General features: G+C 34.0%; 1 protein-coding gene across 3 annotated transcripts in view; it reads right to left on the bottom strand.

Annotated features, from left to right (window-relative positions):
• ATP11B (ATPase phospholipid transporting 11B (putative)) overlaps window positions 1-14,745 on the bottom strand; it is a 114,428-nt gene that overhangs the window by 18,491 nt on the left and 81,192 nt on the right. For all 3 annotated transcript variants that reach the window (XM_090274394.1, XM_090274386.1, XM_090274376.1), the window contains exons 22-28: window positions 13,523-13,668; window positions 11,974-12,033; window positions 10,330-10,457; window positions 8,282-8,420; window positions 2,564-2,629; window positions 1,930-2,033; window positions 1,353-1,518 (exon numbers count right to left, since the gene is read on the bottom strand). In XM_090274394.1, the coding sequence (XP_090130520.1) occupies window positions 1,353-1,518; window positions 1,930-2,033; window positions 2,564-2,629; window positions 8,282-8,420; window positions 10,330-10,457; window positions 11,974-12,033; window positions 13,523-13,668 (809 nt within the window). The remainder of the gene's footprint in view (window positions 1-1,352; window positions 1,519-1,929; window positions 2,034-2,563; window positions 2,630-8,281; window positions 8,421-10,329; window positions 10,458-11,973; window positions 12,034-13,522; window positions 13,669-14,745) is intronic.

Genomic DNA, 14,745 nt, shown 5'->3' with positions numbered 1-14,745 from the left:
AATTAAGTTTGTCACACTTCAGAGGCCTATGCTGATTAAATGGGGTTCAAATGTATTTTGGTTATGACTGAGTTACCAAAGCAAATAAAGGCTAAAAAAATGCTGACACGGTCAACTGAAACTAAAATCAATACACCATTTAGGAAGCTTAACTCAAATCACTACTTTTAGGGAGCACAATTCTATTTGTAGAATATGTAACTAAGTTTCCAAAATTTAAACCAAATTTGCTTAGTAATAGCAAACATGTGGAAAAAAATCTCAAACTTGGCAGAACTAAATTATAATAAACTGTTTACTGGGGCATAAAAGTTAATTAGAATGTATTTTTGAGTATACGTATCCAATGCTATGGTATAGTTAATAAGACAAATTAAGATAAGACTTCTAGCTCATGTACAAGTCAAATATATAAACAAGGCACATTCAACTAAATAACTACCATTTCTTGAGTGTCTATTAATGTCTGGACATTATGTTATTTAATCCTCATTACAAAGGTAATGAAATACATTTCTGTCATGACTTTACCCATGTAGATATTGAGAGATACTTAAAGTCACAGAACTACCAAGTGGTAGACACAGCTTTTGAACTAGGTAATTATAAGGACCATACTCTTTTTTTAAATATATAGATATACATATATATATATTTTTAAATAACTTATTTATTTGTTTGTTTATTTATTTATTTATTTTTAGAGAGAGGGGAAAGGAGAAAGAGAGGGAGAGAAACATCACTGTGTGGTTGCCTCTCACTTGCGCCCCCAGCTGGGGACCTGACGTGCAACATAGTCATGTGCCCTGACTGGGAATCGAACAAGTGACACTTGGCTCACAGGCTGACGCTCAATCCACTGAGCCACAGCAGACAGGGCAAGGACCATACTACGCAACATACTGTTAATATCTGCTGTAGTTTAATAATTATTATTAAATGTTTAGTGAGAACTTATTTCATATTCTTTTGCTGAGAACAACTTAACCTGAAAGAGTATAACTCAAATTCTAATGTTTTTAAAGATAAGGATATATGTCCCAATTATATATATCTGATAGAATGCTGTGACAATGTTTAAAACATATTTACTATTATTATCGGTACATGATAGTTTTACCCTTAAAAACCTGAGATTGTATAATAACAATGTAATATATAAAAATTATAATTTGTCAGGAGTCATATAATTCATAAAAACTTTAAAAATATCAGATTTTACAATGTTTAGACTACAAAATACTTAATACAGAAACAGAGAATTTCCTATTTTCCAATATAAGAAAATTATAATAACAGTTACTCACTGGTGAAGCCCCTAAATAAAAGGTTTTCTGTATAAAAATGGTTACCTGTGCCTTTTCAGTATTCGTAGGATGAAGCTGTCTGTCAAATACTTTCTTCACAATATCAAGTAACAGACATGTTACAACCATGAGAATTATGGCAAACCAAACAGAACCACTTGATAGGAGCTGAAAAAATACAAAGTACATATTCTGGGAGCCCAAAAATGGCCTGTAAAGAAAGAAAGTGGGCTTAATAAAAGTAGAAACTGACAAGACAGTTTTTTAAATCAAGACATCATGTTAAACCTACTATATTTGAAGGTTACAATTTTAATTTGGAATACAAGTTTGGGATAATGTTCAAAATTTGAAATCATTAATTAATTGAGTGACTAATAAAACAAGATAGACTTTAATTGCTGAAAATAAAATTCAATTGCCTGCCTGAGTAGCTCAGTTGGCTAGAGCATCGTCCCAATAAGTCAAGGTTGCAGGTTCCATCCCCAGCCAGGGCACATACAAGAGTTAACCCAATGAATACATAAATATATGGAACAACAAATCGAAGTCCCTCCCCCACCCCTTCCTTTCTCTTTTCAAAATCAGTAAAAATTAAAAAATAATATATAGTCATACTCACCAGAGAATCCCTCCATAAAACAAAGAAAATATAAAATAGAATATAATAGATCCCCAGGTAACAAAATGGTTGATCCAGGTCCAGAAATGAGTTTCCAAAGCCATCTAAAAAATAAATAAATAAATAACTTTTTTTTTTACAAATCCCTAATACAGAATGTCTTTACTTTAACCTCTAAGATGAAAATCACAAATGAAATGAATTAATTATAACTGACTAAAGTTCCTATGTTAAAGTCTCTTACTTGATAAATATTAATGCAAGGATCATAGTACAAAACTGAACAATTAAAGTTTATACTATTTTTCTTCTGTGAGGAAACCGCACTGAAATTTCACGAGTACTTTATTCTCTATTGCCTGAAACAACTTGTGCTGTCTTGCATTATACACAGAGAAGCAAAATTTCAGAAATGATTACAGTGGGATTAACCTTTATCTGACCACAAAAAATCATGAAGGCTCTCCAAATAATAAACTTAAGATTTTTGACAAAAGTGAAAATAAACTATTAAATAGCAATCAGTGAAATTATTTATGACTAAAAAAAGGGAAATATATCTATGACTAAAGAAATTTAACTATGAATTATATAGACACAAAATTTTTCCATGTGTCTAATTTCTGAACCATACCTTTACTGTGACTGTAATAACCATGACTGTGAAGACCAAGGTGCCAAACGTCCAGTTGCCAAACATCTAAATAGAAAGAATAAACTGTTACTGCACTATGTATCACCATGATGCTAAGTAAGATGTCAGGCAAAAGGTAATTTCATTTGTTTTAGTCCTTTCACACAGTAAAAACGATAACAAAACCCTGCTTGGTCACAATTACTGGGTTGGCCAAAAAGTTCGTTCAGTGTTTTCTGTACAATGGCTCTTATAACACTTAGTTGTCTTTAACTTCATTCAAAACAATTTTGTTAGACTGTATTGTGACAGCTGTCATATCAGCGTGCATTAAAAAAAAATTGGTAAATTTTTATGCAGCCATTTTAATAGTGAAGATGGAAGAAAATAAACATTTTTGGTGTATTATGCTTTATTATCTTAAGAAAGTTAAAAACACAACTGAAACGTAAAAGAAAAGATTTGTACAGTGTTATACGGACAGGTTTTAGATACAGCCAGGGAACCTGCACCTGGATGTGGTAACAACTGCACACGCCAATTCCTCGGTACCTGGTTTTACTGGACCCAGACTGGGGTTAGTTACATGGAATCTTTCTTAGAAGTAAAGCTTAGTTAGGGCTCCCTCTTGCATATTCAAAGCACTAGAGGGAGATGTAGAAACACATTCACATGATCTTTTTATTATTGTTGTTGCAAATTCAGCAAAAGTAATGTATTTCAAAAACAATTAATCAGTTAACACTGCTGTCTATTTCCATTCTGACTTCCCCTTGAGTTGGTGATGGAGTGGCAGAGGGCATTTTGGGGATGCAGCTAAAGAGAAGTTCAGTTGGGCTTATTACACTGGCTTGGGTTAAGTGGAACCTATTTATGTAACAGTTATTTTCATGTATACTTAAGCTTGCCTTTATAGTTGTATGTTTTTTTCCCTTAAAAAGGGCCTGCCAAAATGTGTGAGGTTTAGACTATACTAAATGTAGCTCTGCCCTTGCTTAAAAGAGAGATGCTCAAAACACTTTCTACCCTATCTGCCTGTTTTCTGAGTAACTACTTCTAACAATTTGTTACCAAATTATTTAATAAAGCCAAACTTGTATTCCAAATTAAAAAGAATCATTCGTCATTCATTTGTACACTCAACAAACAGTAACTGAGTACTTACTGGGCTGGCCAAAAAGTACGTTTAGTATTTTTCCGTAAAATAAGATATGTTTAATTTTCACCAATAACTTTATTGATTTGGGTATTTTGAGTATGTCAGCTATCCCCCGCTATTGGCTTCTAGTGGGTGGAAGCCAGGAGTGCTGCTACACATCTTAAAATGCATAAGACAGCCCCACAGCAAAGATTTGCCAAAGTATCAACAGTACCAAGAAACTTTCCAAACCACTTGACACATTCGATCAGTCACCGCACCTTCTCTAAACACTGCACGAATCTTTAATCAAAAATATTTTACTGATTCTGCTGTTAGTTGTCCCTATTTTTCCCTTTGACCCCCTCTGCCCAGTACCCCCTATCCCATCAGCAACGCCCCCCCCCCCAACCCCCCAGTTCATGTCCATGGGCCATGCATACAAGTTCTTTGGCTTCTCCCTTTCCTATACTATTCTTAACATCGCTATCTACTTTGTACCTACCAATTATGCTTAATTCCTGTACCTTTTCCTCCATTGACCCCCTTCCTCCTCTCAGCTGATAATCCTCCAAATGACCTCCATATCTATGATTCACTTGTTCTGTTGTTTGCTTAGTTTTTTAGATTCAGTTGTTGATAGGTGTGAATTTGTTGCCATTTTAACATTCAGTTTTCATCTTTTTTCCCCCTTAAATAATGCCCTTTAACATTTCATGTAATAATGGCTTGGTGACGATGAATTCCTTTAGCTTTACCTTGTCTGGGAAGCTCTTTATCTGCCCTTCCATTCTAAATGATAGCTTTGCTGGATAGAGTAATCTTAGTTCTTGCTTTTCATCACTTTGAACACTCCTTGCCAGTTCCTTCTAGCCTATAGTTTCTTTTGAAAAATCAGCTGATAGTCTTGTGGGTATTCCTTTGTAGGTAACTCTCTGCTCTTCTGTTGCTTTTTAAGATTCTCTTTATCTTTAACCTTTGACATTTTAATTAGGATGTGTCTTGGTGTGATCCTTTTTGGGTCTAGCTTGTTTGGAACTCTCTGTGCTTCCTGGACTTGTATGTCTATTTCCTTCACCAAAATTAGGTAAGTTTTCTTTTATTATTTTTTCACATAAGCTTTCAATTTCTTGCTCTTCCTCTTATCCTTCTGGCATCCCTATGATTTGGATGTTGATACTTTTGGAGATGTCCCTGAGGCACCTTATACTATCCTTGGTTTTTAAAATTCTTTCTTCTTCTTCCTGTTCTTGTTGAATGTTTTCGTTATGTTCCAAATTGTTGATTTGAATCCCAGCTTCCTCCCCTCTACTATTGGTTCCCTATAGATTTTTCTTTATTTCACTTAGGGTAACCTTAATTTCTCCCTGGGTCTTTTCTATGTTGTTGCTGTATTCAGTGAGGTCTTTGAGCAGCCTGATCACCAGTGGTTTAAACTCTGTATCTGATAGGTTGGTTATCGCCATTTTATTTATTTCTTTTTCTGGAGTTTTGTTCAGTTCCTTCATTTGGGCTGTATTTCTTTGTTTCCTCAATTTGGCAGCCTCCCTGTCTTAGTAGCATGGCCTATTGTAGAAAAGGCACCTGTAAACTGTGTGGGGCAGAGGCTTAGGTAATTGCCAGGCAGGGCAACTCACTTCACCGCTTTGTGACTCTGTGTGCAGGGAGGGCTCAGATTGGGGATAACGCTGCTGCCTGGCTTCTAGAGGGTTTGCACTGCCCTGACCATGTTTCCAGTTACTTCACTTACTCCCCATATGCGACTGGCACTCTTCTAGCTGTTTCCCTGGGGATGGATCTCAGAGGTGGTGCATTTGTATATGTTCTAAATCCTTGTGGGTCCTTTAAATGGAGACTCCTAAAAATCTGGCAGTTGCTTCCACCACCCAACTCCCACTGGTTATTACAGTCAGAAGTTATGGAGATTTATCTTCCTAGTGCTGGAACCCTGGGCTGTGTGGTTGGGCCTGGGATCACTTGCTCCCAAGGGATCCCTCCCAATTTTTATCCACCACACATGACTGCGAGAGTGCCCATCCACCACCGCTGCCTCTTTGTGCCACACCACATCTCTGCGCCTCTCCTCACCTCCACCCCTCCGACCCATCTGGGTGAATGTGGCTTCTTTAAATCCTTGGTTGTCAGACTTCCATAGAACTCAGTTTTCTGACGGTTCTGGGAGTTATTTGTTTGGAGGGCTAGTTGTAATTCTTTCTGTTGTTATGCGAGGAGGCAAAGAATGTTTATCTACGCCTCCATCTTGACTGGAAGTCTGCAGAAATCTTTTTTTGTGTTTCAGTTGTATTTTTACCTTTCTTGAAATAATAAAGCATAATACACCAAAAATGCTGTGTATTTTCTTCCATCTTCAATATTAAAATGGCTGCACAAAAATTCACCAATATTGATATATTTTTTAAATGCATGCTGATATGACACCTGTCACAATATAATCTAACAAAAATTTTTAATTAAAGACAACTAAACACTACAAGAGCCACTGTACGGAAAAAAAACAAACTTTTTGGCCAACCCAATATTATATGCCAATTACCATTTCGGGCCTTGGGGATAAAGTAATAAGATAAAGTTGCTGCCCTCATTGAGCTTATATCTACTGGAGGGGACATATTAACAAATAAACCTGCCTTCTTAAGCCAATGATGTTTCAGCAGACCTGAATTAAGTCACTAATGACTTTGAGTAGATCTTTGGATATATGACATTTTCACTTTTAAAAAATCACGTGGGCTGCTGTGTAGAGAATGGACAGCAGGAAGGGGAAGAACAGGAGCAGGAGCAAGGAGGAGGCGGTTGTTATGGTCCGGAAAAGAAATGATGATGATGATGTGAACTGTGTGGAGAAGGACAGAAGTGTAAACACTTAGGGTATGTGTAACATCAGAACCAATGGGACTGCTTATGGGTTGTGAGAGAAGTGAAATGAAGGATAATAACCTAGACTTCTGCCTGAGCAGCTGGGTAAAAGGTGGAAGCATTTAATAAAATAATGAGAATTAGAAGGGAACCGGGTTTGCAAAAGACAAAAAAAATTCTGTTTTAGCTATATTAAGTTTGAGATTCCTATAGGACTTTTAAGTGGAGAAGGCAGTTACTTATTTGAATCTGAGGAGATTGGCAGAGATGTAAATTTGGGAACTTTCAGCATAGAAGCGGTATTTAAACCATAAGAAGAATGAGTTCACCCAGTGTACAGATAAAGAAAAGATGACATAGCACTGAGCCCTAGCCCCTAGGTCCTCAAAGTGGATGATTTTGCCTCCTGAGGTAAGTTTCTCAACCTCTCTGTGGTTAATTGTCTAATATGCAAAAATAATAGATGACATTTTCCACATACATGGTTATTACAATTTAATAAGCGAATACATATAATACACCTGGCACAGAGAAAAAAAAAAGTAGTTATTATTTGGGAAGTGCTGTAACCTTAATGCAACACGAACTAGATTCATCTGTCTTTCTGACCCAAATCAGGCTGAATATGCCCTCAAAAGTAAAGTGGTAATAATATGTATGTTCCTACACTCCATCCTAAAGAAATGTGAACGATTCAAGCCTCTCTACAATTGAGACCCATTTCCTTCATTGCACTTGCAGATTTTATTATTTTACTTGCTTATTTTCTGTATCCCTCACAAGACTCTTAAGTTCATTACACTCATACATCCAAAACCTAGTACTGTATGTCAAAGGAATGGTTGATCCTCAATGAATGTTTGCAGAACAGATAAAACTTAATATTCACCTATTTGTAAATCTTGTATGCCTGTGTTTCCAAATATACTTTGCAAAACTTAAGTATTGACAATGGAAAAGGGAAACTAAAGGTGACAAGCATTTCCAGTCCATCATAGGACAATTGCTGTCACTTCCTTTTCTCCTATTTTACTAAGCTTAGAAAAAGAGGGCTAGTTCTGCCAAGAGTCTTGACATGAGCACTCCAATTATGACACAGTAACAACATACTATGTGGCACTCTTTCCCAATTTCATGTTTCAGAAAAGTGGTCATTTTAAATAGTAACTTGCAATATCCTCAGAATTGCTAGTGTGTGCTGAAGAGTATTGTAGCGCTTTCTAAGCATACGACAAAAATAATTCATGGAATTAAAAAGCAAAAAATGAAACACTAAATACTCATTTCTCATTTAAAAAGGGTGGGTTATAATATCTCTCCAACAGGATTACTGCGAGGCTTAACGGATATGGGGCATGTAAAGAACCTAGCATAACAGTAAGCACTAAATAAACAGCGATTATTAAAACACAATCCTGAAGTGAACAGCACATAGGGGCATGAACATATCCCCTTGTATTAACTCATTTTTGAATAGCAAAATTGCCTAGTACCTTGAGTTTCATTTCAATATTAAACTATATTGCCCTTTTAATTTTGATTTGTATAAAACTTTATTAAGTAAAAGTTTAAAACTTGTAACTGCATTTTAATTTAATATCTGCAAATTTAAATTGTATTTCACTTTTATTTTTTATAAGAAAAAGTTGTCACAAAAACCAAATTAAACTGTTAACAATTTTTTAAAAAACCTGTATTTTTACCTGGCCATTTCCAAGCAGAGATATATCATTCCCCATTAGAAAATAGGATCCAAAAAAGAAAATAAAGGCATGACTGAAACCGAGGATGGTCCAATAAAGAAAAGTTTTAATGCTTAGTTGACGGTTTTTACTAATATCTCTGTAAAGAAAAAGGAACATATTAGGACTCATATTTATTATTTACCTACGTAATAACTATTACAATTTCATAATCAGAAAACAAGATTTGATTTTTTAAATTATTTGAAAATATTGGCTGAAAGAATAAACCCCAATTTACAAACTACTGGTTGGCCAAAAGTTTGTTTGGCTTTCTCCGCATGATGGCTCTAGTAGCACTTAGTTACCTTTAACTTCATTCAAAAAAACTGTTAGATTGTATTGTGACAGTTGTCATATCAGCATGTATTAAAAAAAAACATCAAAATTGGTGAATTTTTGTGTAGCCATTTTAATATCAAAGATGGAAAAAATCTGCAACATTTTCAGGGTATTATGCTTTATTATTTCAAGAAAGGTAAAAACACAACTGAAATGCAAAAAAAAATGTGCAGTGTATGGAGAAGGTGCTGTGTCTGATCCAAAGTGTCAAAAGTGGTTGCAAAGTTTCATGTTAAGAGATTTCTTGCTGGAAGATGCCTCATGGTCGGGCAGGCCAGTTTAAGTTGATAGCAATCAAATTGAGAACAATCATTATTATCAAGCAAGAGATAGCTGACATACTAAAAATATCCATATCAATAAAGTTATTGATGAAAATAAAAAATGAGTCTGTTACGGAAAAAACGAAACAGACTTTTTGGCCAACCCAGTACTTCTTGTAATATATCATACACCTGTGTAACAGCTTATAGTTCACACAATACATTCAAATTAGTTTTCTCATTTGATAAAAAAAAAATGATATAGGCATAATACTTCAGTTTAATTGTAAAAAAGTTGATTTATCTGTATTATATTCTGTTGTAAACATTCAGTCACTCTGTCACGATTGTTCTTTTGAGTGGAGTCATTTGAATTAGGTTAAGCATTGAAGGTTCCCAATCAACTTCATATCCACCAAAAGCTATGATGAGAAGAACAGTCTTTGCCAATCATGGGTCAAGCCCAGGGTTAGATAATACTGGGAAATCAAGGTTAAGTTATCACCATTCTGGATAAATGAATACCTCTATAAGAGTGGAGGTCAGGCAGATATAGAAATCATAAGCTGGTCCTGAGGAATAGCTCCACATCCCTGTGATTACTTGGTTCTGTGGAACCAGGACTAACTCAGGGGATATGGAATGAGAATTAATGTCCCCAACCCTAATTTTACATTTATTACTACTCATAAATTTGGCAATGCTAGAACATAAACTAATTTTTAGGAACTCTATAGACAACAAATTACTGAATAACTTCATTTGTGCACATGATATGGAATATTACTGGCTTGCAACAGTAAGTGCAAATTATACAATTGCCCAATACATTATTAGGATGAAAGTGTTCTTTCCTAAAAACATTGGAAAAATTACTGTGTTCAAGAATTATAACAGACATGCTGCATCTCCCTCCACAACTGAGAAGGAATACAACTACAGTATTCCCTTACTTATCGCGGGTATTACGTTCTAGACGCGCCCCCCCACCCCCCGCAATAGGTGAAAATCTGAAGCAGGAACCTTACATTTATTTTAGTATTTATCTATATTTTAAGGTTTTATAAACCCTTTCCACACACTTATAAACTGTTCCCAGTCCCTGATTAACCTTTCCCACTCCCTTATTAACCTTTTCCACACTTTTATAAGCCCTACTTATGTTCTTAAACATATTCTACACTCTTAAACCTACGTAACTTTAACAACATATGTATACAGTACCGCAAAATCCCACGATATAGCGAAAAATCCGCGATAAATAATTAAATGTAATATTTTTAAAAATCCCGCGATACAGTGAAGCTGCGATAAGTGAACCACGATATAGAGAGGGACTATTGTATATAATATACTACTTGCAATCAGAAATGTTATGGACAATTAATACTGGAAAATCCTTACCGATAGAGGGTGGGCTTGTTCTGTAATACATGAGGATCTATATGCTGTTCCAGTAAACTATATATCAGAATAGGTAGGGAAGTAAAACAAATGTTGTATAAAGTCAGGTACACGCTGTCATACAATGTCTAGAAAGAGAAATTGGTAGAAATTTTGAGATTCTAGACTATATAGTATTATTATTATACTTATGCATACAAAAACAAAGCATATCAAAAATAAACAAATTATTTAGTTTTTCAATTTATACAAAAATCCATTTTAAGAATTCCAATTTGTTTCTGACGTAAACATTACATATAATGTTCATAGATTGCTAGTCTTTGTGGGAACTGGAATATTTTGTTATGTCAAATAATTCTGGAATTATACTGAATTGGACCTATATTTCAAGATTCTCCACAATTTGGTCACTGTGATGTCTCCTATACACAATTCTCCTATATACTTCTAGGGTTTGTACTATTCCTTTGATATGCTACAGATTTAGTTTTGCTTTCATGTTTTTTCTTCGCATCTAAGTCCTATATTTCACTTAAGGCATGATCCATGTAACTTTAAACATTTGTAATAGCTTCCTTTTCTATAAACAGTCATACACGCTGTAAGTACTAATTTGCTTAGCACTTTGTCTATGCTTCACATACTGATTTTATTGTAATTAATACTTTATCTTTAATTATACTGTAAATTCCTTGGAAACAATCAAAATAAATTAGTTCTCCTTATCATATGCTCTTATAGCATTCTTTATTTCATTCAAGTAAGCAAACATTGTTATTGGCAATCAACACCTAAGCAGATTCTTAGAATTTGAAATTAGAGATTGTAAACAGTAAGGACAGAAAACACTCAAGAAAAACCCTAAGATAATTAAACTCTTCTTATTTCAATAAATTTGAACAAGTATCTTGATCAGAGATGTACAGTGTATGTTCAGAGGGTGCCCTAGTCAGAAGCAGTAAGTCCAAGTATGGTTTAATTAACTTAGTTAGGAGATTTTGGGCAAGTTACTGAATCTGTTTCAATTTCTTTTTTTATAAAGTAAGAAAGAGCAGATCAGGAATGAGAAATATGTGACACGTGTACAGCTGAAGACCCACCACCATGTGCTCATTACAGCTACTGCTAATCAAGAACAGGGTTTTCCCTCTGAGCCTATAGCTTCAGAACCCCTTTCAATTATGGTGGTCCTTATAAATTAGTTTCTGAGATTAAACCTATATGTCATCGCTAAACTATCAAAGGTTACTTCCAAATCTAAAAACATTTTATGAGTCAAAAAAAAAAAAAAAAAAAAGAGGTAATCTCCCAATAGTTTTCTGGCCTGGTTTCATATGGTTTTTAGAGAAATACTACACATAAGTTGAAAAAAGTTACCAAAATTCTCTATTAAGCTGTTAAGAAGTTAACACCCATTTTAAAAAAAGTATCAAGAATTAAAATATATTTTGTTATTAACATTCACTTCAAACTGAAAATGAGAATAAATAAATATCATGAGTATTATATTGATTAAATACACAAATTAGAAAAGTTTTATCTACTTACTGGCAGACCAAAAAATTCCCTCCAAGTATCTATCAAAGACTGAACATACATACTTTATTCTAAACTATCAAACAAAAGCTTCTATTTACTTACTTGTTGAGAAAACAAACAGTAGAACTGATATAAAAACTGGGGTGTGATAAAGCATACATTCTGAAAAACAAGATTAAATGGAAATAATTATAATATTTCAGTCAAAAAGAAAAAGAAACTTAAAACCGCTAAGGATCCAAAAACAATCTCAGTTGACATGGAACACAGATCTGCCCATAAGAACTTGTCCATATAAAATGGCAAAACAGAATTCCCATTTTATTAAAGTCTAAAAGTATTCTAAGCAGTACTGCAAATGCCAGAATAAAATATCACTGACATGTATCTTTGCCAAGCAATACCATAATTTGAATTTACACTTTCCAAGTATTACTCAATACCTTTCATATACAGTACAATAAGTAAGAATTACTTCAACTTTCGGGCTAAAATAGCTTTAAAATGCTAAAAAATGTAAAATAGAATAAATGAAACAATCAAAATATCTTTTGACTTCAGTACACTTATGTCACAGCAAAGCTGTAATAATAAGCTAGAAAAAACTGCCACCATCATTTATTAGCAATATGCAATCTACCTGTGTTCTTTCATTGCTTGCAGCTATTACTTAATTGTAGGTATACATGCAATAGCGGACACACTGGTGTATTAAATGCGTTGGTATTCAGGGGCTCTTAACATGAATTCCATAGAATCCCACCTTCCCCAAAAGGGTCAAGAGACAGAATAGTAGTACTTCAACATAATTAGTTTCCTTGTAATACTATGTATTTTATATTTTTACATCTAAAAATCCTATACTGAGTAATTTATACATCTCACTAGGCTACCAAACATTCATTCATGGCACAAAAAGATTTAGAACCTCTGCTTGAAACCATCATATTGAATTTAAATTAAAACTTATAACTGGTTCAGCCCTGGTCAATGTGGCTCTGTTTGTTGGAGTATCATCCCATAAACTGAAAGGTCATGGGTTCAATTCCCAGTCAGGGCACATGCCTAGGTGTGGGTTCAATCCCAACTTGGGGCACATACAAGGGGCAACCTATTGACATTTGTCTCTTCTCTCTAACATTGATGTTTCTCTCCCTCTCTCTCCCTCCACCTTCCTCTCCCTAAAATCAATGGCATGCCCTTGTGTGACAATGGGGGGAGGGGGCGGGGGAGGGAGAATATTACTGGTTCAAACAAAATAACATCAAAGAAATCAAATTAATCGAGTTATAATGTGCACAGAATAAAATGTATCCATTTTAAGTGCATTTTATGTGTTTTGACAAATTTATACACCTGTGCAACAATCACCACAATCAAACTAGATAACTTCTCTGTCATGCAAAGTCCTCTATATATCCCTCTTCAGTCAATTCTATTACCTGCACCCTTGGCACCAGGCAACCACTGATTTGTTTTCTGTCAGTATAAATTAAACTCATGACTAGTTACCAAAATGTACTCCATAAACTGTTATTTTTTATTTGTAGAAACAATTTTTAAGAATAATTTGTATGCTAATACTATTCTTTAAATTGAAGCCTCAAATTCCTGTCAATAATTAATTCTAAAATAGCTCCATGAAACTCACCTTATAAAAAAAATACTGTACAAGGGTAGCTATTCTAATATAGTAAAAATGACCATGAACAAAAAGCAACTTGGAGAGAAATTTAAATCTAGCTATTGCATAGTCACTGTTTCTTGCAGCTTGTCTTCCTTCTTTACCCATGATTCCTGTAATAAAGGGGACAAAAAGGCAAAATCATTGATAACTGATTAGTATAATTTTCATGATATATCTGTGAATATTTTAATTATAGCAGTTGAACCTGGACTTAGGGTCACCATATCCTAATATACAGCAGATAGCAAGTTCTCACAAATTTGTTCTAAACCAAATATGTAATCTAATATTCTAATCTAACACAAAGCCACAATATATACCACGCATGTAATACCAATTTTCAAAGATTTAGAATATAATATAAAACACAATAAATATTTTAAAATATTGAAAGTCCAGGATCTAATAAGAATATTAATTATACTAAAAAGCTCAAAGTACTAGTTAATAGATTCTTAATGCAGAGGATGCTATAAAACAGCTTTAACTTCACTAAACATGAAAAATATCCAAATTAAATCATTTGAATCTAGCAAAAATAAGCATGTTTGACTGCTTTAAAATTTTCATGCATAACTCAAACAAAATGCGCTTTTATAAAGCAAAGTACAAAAACAATAAATAAGTAAATAATTAAAAAATTAAATAAAAGCAAAGTACACTATCATCCGAAATCAGGACATAATTGTATCTGATAAGTATGAACATACATGCGTAACTCATAGACAAATAACAGCGTGGTGAGGCCAGAGGTGGGGTGGCTGGGGTGGGTGGAGGTGGGTGAAGGGGAGGAAACGGGGATACCTGTAATAGTGTCAACAATAAAAATAAAGGGGGGAAAAAAAACTTTTGGCTTTACTTCTGTATTTGTATAATAAAATTATTGAGGAAGTCAGATCAGAACATGGTTTAAATAGAAAATGACTGGTAACTTAAATATGAATAACATATTAGTCTGTCTGAATCCAATAAAAATTCTAGACAAAAAAAAATTAGAATAGTTTATTAAATTAAAATCTATTTAAAATCTTTAGATTGACAACAATAACATTCTAAAACAAGAATTTAAAATCATGAAGGCAACTCAATGTGAATCAACAAATTCAGAGTTAAAATAAAGTTACTTTATTATGAAGAATCAGAAAAAAGTAAAATTCACTAATGTGGTATTCACGTCCTTGAAAATT

This window comes from Furipterus horrens, unplaced genomic scaffold (genome assembly GCF_987537825.1).
Source record: "Furipterus horrens unplaced genomic scaffold, mFurHor1.1.pri manual_scaffold_1, whole genome shotgun sequence".
Classification (NCBI taxonomy): domain Eukaryota; kingdom Metazoa; phylum Chordata; class Mammalia; order Chiroptera; family Furipteridae; genus Furipterus; species Furipterus horrens.
This window is presented reverse-complemented; position numbering and strand designations above follow the sequence as displayed.